We start from the raw sequence: 4153 nt of genomic DNA, 5'->3' as shown, positions 1-4153 counted from the left end.
TAAAAAAATGAAAATCGAACCTATGTTTTAAAGATTGGAAAATTTATTAAATACTTTTAAAAGTTGAATAAGATGATAGTAATATAACCTCCTCACTCTTTTCACCCACCACCCAATAATTTTAACCACAGTTAATTCATTTTCTAACCATGGTTTAAAAAAAAAAAAAAATCTCTCTCCCATTTTTCCTATTTAATCCCTCTCTCCCACACTCTTTTCCTCCCGTCTCTTCCTCTTCATTCAACTCTTTCCTCCTCTCTCTTTGGCGCCAAACCCACCATGTCTTCTTCACAAACCTTCAATACTCTGTTTCTCCATTTCCCCATTTCCATTTCTCAAAGCTTCGAAGCTCTGTTTTTAACCCTTCTTCTCCTCTCCATTTTCACCTTCTTCCTCCATCCCGGTGGCTTCGCTTGGGCCATTTCCAAGTTCAAAACCACCGCTTCCACCGCCATCCCTGGCCCTTCCGGCCTCCCATTCATCGGACTTTTCCATGTCTTCACTTTTTCAACTCCTCACAGAGCCCTTTCTGCCCTTGCTAATCGATTTAAAGCATACCCATTAATGGCTTTCTCTGTTGGGTTAACTAGATTTGTGATTTCTAGTAATCCTGATGTTGCGAAAGAGATTCTTAATAGCCCTTCTTTTGCTGATAGACCTGTGAAAGAGTCTGCTTATGAGCTGCTTTTCCACAGAGCAATGGGGTTTGCTCCTTATGGTGAGTATTGGAGGAACTTGAGAAGGATTTCAGCTACCTTTATGTTTAGTCCTAAGAGAATAGCTGGGTTTGAAGGGTTTAGGAAGGAAGTTGGGATTAAGATGGTGAGAGAAATTGAGAAATCTATGGTTTTAAAAGGGGATGTGAGGGTTAAAGAGATTCTTCATTTTGGGTCTTTGAATAATGTTATGATGACTGTTTTTGGGAAATGTTATGAGTTTTGTAATGGGGAGAGAGATGGGGTTGAGCTTGAGGAGTTGGTTAAAGAAGGGTATGATTTGCTTGGGATCTTCAATTGGAGTGACCATTTTCCCTTGTTGGGTCTCTTGGATTTACAAGGTGTGAGGAAAAGAGGTAGATGTTTGGCTTCTAAGGTTAATATTTTTGTGGGAAAAATCATTGAAGAACATAGAATGAAGAGGGAAATCAAGGGATATCATCAACAAGAACAAGAACAAGAACATAATAAAGATTTTGTTGATGTTCTGCTTGATTTGGAGAAGGATGATAAGCTTTCAGATTCTGACATGATTGCTGTTCTCTGGGTATGCTTCTTTTCTTGTTCTTACCATATCTTAGGCTGCATGTTTAGAAGCTTTTTGAAAATGGTATGAAAATCATGTTTAAAGGTGTTAAATCAAACGTTAAAAACATAATGAACCGTTTTAAAATCCCTTTTAAGCCGTTTAAGTTTAGTTTAGTATGCAATAGTGATTAGCAGTTTAAATTTTCACAACATCCTTACTTTATCGAGGAATCAAAAGTGCTTTAGGGGGTAGTTTTCTTTTTCTCATAAAGATCAAAACGGCTGAGTCTGTTTTTATTTGGTACTTTTGGACTAATACATCTAAACATAACAACATTCATCTTTTTGTTTTTTTGTTTGTTTTCTTTACACAGGAAATGATATTTAGAGGAACTGACACAGTAGCCATACTTCTAGAATGGATTTTAGCAAGAATGGTAATACACCAAGATATCCAAACCAAAGCCCAAAATGAAATTGATTCAGTAATAGGCAAGAAATGGAGAGCCATTTCAGATGCTGATATCCAAAAACTTCCATTTCTTCAAGCCATTGTGAAGGAATGTTTAAGAATGCATCCTCCAGGGCCACTTCTGTCATGGGCAAGGCTAGCGGTGGCGGACGTGCACGTCGATGGGAGAGTGATACCGGCAGGGACGACGGCGATGGTGAACATGTGGGCAATAACTCATAATGAGAAGGTATGGAAAGATGCAGAGAAATTTGATCCAAATAGATTCATGGAAGAGGAAATTAGTGTTATGGGAAGTGATTTGAGATTGGCTCCATTTGGGGCAGGAAGAAGAGTTTGTCCTGGAAAAGCAATGGGATTGGCTACTGTCCATCTCTGGTTGGCTCAGTTGCTTCAAGCTTACAAATGGATGCCTTGTTCTGATGAATCCATTAATAATGGTGTTGACTTGTCAGAGTGCCTTAAACTCTCCATGGAGATGAAAACTCCATTGGTTTGCAGAGCTGTTCCTAGGGCTGGTTGGGGAGAGGACTGAAACAACAGCAAGAGGATAAGGATGGGAGGATGGGGTGGATTTAGTTAAGGGGTCTTTTTCTTTTTGAGCTCACAAAAATGAGCTTTTTTTTTTCTTTTTTTTTTTTTTGGTGGTTGTTTTGTTTGGTGGGGAAGGTGAAGGATAGAAGTTTCTTTTGTGTTTGTTTTTGTTGAGAGAGCTGCAATGATATTGTGTCTTTTTCTCTCTGTGGTTAGGGTTTTTAGGGTCAGTTGTTTCAGAAACCAAGTGGTTGATGATGCTAATGGAATCTTATGCTTGTGTTTAAAAAAAAAATGAAAAAACAACAAAGAAAACCCTCTTTATCCTCTCTTTCTGTCTGTGGAACAACTTATCTTCATTATTATGTTTCAATGGTGTGATTAAGTTGTCTTAGAAATACAGATTCTCTAGTGGGAATTTCAAGTTAAGTTCAAGTTAAGCATTATGATGAGATTGAAATTTTGGAGATGCATTTATTTTTGTGCATATCTTCTTACCACTCATAAAAATATTAAGAAAAAATAAAATTTATCAGATAAATTATGATAAGATAATTTAGTAGGATATAAAGATAAGTAAGGGATGTTCGAGATAGATATGCCTAAATATATATATATATATATATGTATATTTGATTATAATATAGCAATGGAGGTTGTTTTATGACCTTTGATAGAAAGCAAATGGTTAAAAATGGAAGCCATTATCGTCTTCCACAAAAAGAGAAGAGCTATGAACACCCAAAAGTGAACTGACACAAGCCGTTCTTGTGAGACTGAGCAACCCAAGTAAACGACATCGTTTCTAGGGTTTCGTTTGGTGGTTTATTATGTCCATGCATGTTTCATGTTTATGTGAGAATGAAGAATCAGGAAGGGTCATTTAATTTTGAAACAATTATCAAGTATCAAAAATATTATATGGATTGGTGTTGTTGCCATTTACTTTATTTTCCTTCATACTTTAGGGAGAGAATGTTAGTTTTAATTAATTAAAAAAAAAAAAAAAACTTCATTTCATCAAGTGATTATATTATCTCTTGAAAAGAAAAATAGACTGATGCAATCATAGGAATATTTGGTTTTAAAGAAAAGAGTAAATATTTTAATTGTTAACTAATGGGCATGTTGTCAGATCTTTGTTTAAAGTTTCCCCTCATCACTTCAAGAGTTATAGGGTTTTCATTTTATAAATTATTTAAAGTTTAGTTACTCTGGTTTGTAATTTTTATTATTTCATTTTTGTAAATATATATTGAAGTGGAGATTCATTTTATTTTTTTAATGTATATGTCAACTTAAGCATAACAATTATATAAGATATCTCTACTTAATTCTTACAAAGGCTGTAAGTTTGAATCTATATTACTTACTAAAAAATATCAATTGAACTCTAATTAAGTCGCTTTAATTTAATACATTTAATAAGTTTATAATAATGTTAGTGAATGGTTTTTATATATTAATATAAAAATGATGGGAATGGATGGGAAGGAATGAGATATGTTGTATTGATGTTGAGGTAGAAGTGATTCCCAAACAATTGAAGGGGAATTAGATTCTATGGGTAATTTTTTTGGGGGCATAAATCTTTTGCTTCTTTCAATTTTTCTGATACTTGCATAGAATATATGTTGTTGATCCCACCCCAATCATACTAGAATAAGAATCCACACTCCATAATAAAATTAAATTTATATTCGTCAAAATAAGCATAGCTGAATTAATATCAAACATGTATCAATGATTAAGATTAGAGATTTGATCTTCTATCACACATGATAAAAAATATCAAATTCAAATCATTTAATTTCCTCATCTGAAAATAAGATCATGAGCTTTCGATATCTATAATAGTATTAGAAATCTTTCTAGTTTTGAGTTTGATCTTATCGAATGAAAT

The 4153-nt window shown here is 34.1% G+C and overlaps 1 protein-coding gene across 1 annotated transcript; it reads left to right on the top strand.

Moving 5' to 3' along the window:
- Window positions 1-216: 216 nt before the first annotated feature.
- On the top strand, window positions 217-2581 carry CYP78A5 (cytochrome P450, family 78, subfamily A, polypeptide 5). Its single transcript, XM_039030359.2, has 2 exons — window positions 217-1263; window positions 1619-2581. Exons 1-2 carry the CDS (start codon window positions 280-282, stop codon window positions 2249-2251), a joined length of 1617 nt encoding a protein of 538 aa, XP_038886287.1. The 5' UTR covers window positions 217-279; the 3' UTR covers window positions 2252-2581.
- The last annotated feature ends 1572 nt before the right edge of the window (window positions 2582-4153 follow it).

The sequence above is a fragment of the Benincasa hispida genome, chromosome 4 (genome assembly GCF_027475165.1).
Source record: "Benincasa hispida cultivar pf3 chromosome 4, pf3_genome.v1.1, whole genome shotgun sequence".
NCBI classification, from domain to species: domain Eukaryota; kingdom Viridiplantae; phylum Streptophyta; class Magnoliopsida; order Cucurbitales; family Cucurbitaceae; genus Benincasa; species Benincasa hispida.
Note: the sequence above shows the minus strand (reverse complement) of the source record. Positions and strands in the feature narration are given on the sequence as shown.

What these genes read in the sequence shown, in the direction of transcription:
- CYP78A5 (XM_039030359.2), top strand. Translation starts at nt 280, where the DNA reads ATGTCTTCTTCACAAACCTTCAATACTCTGTTTCTCCATTTCCCCATT. An exon ending in ACATGATTGCTGTTCTCTGG is followed by an intron (nt 1,264 to 1,618) that starts GTATGCTTCTTT and finishes TTCTTTACACAG; the next exon opens with GAAATGATATTTAGAGGAAC.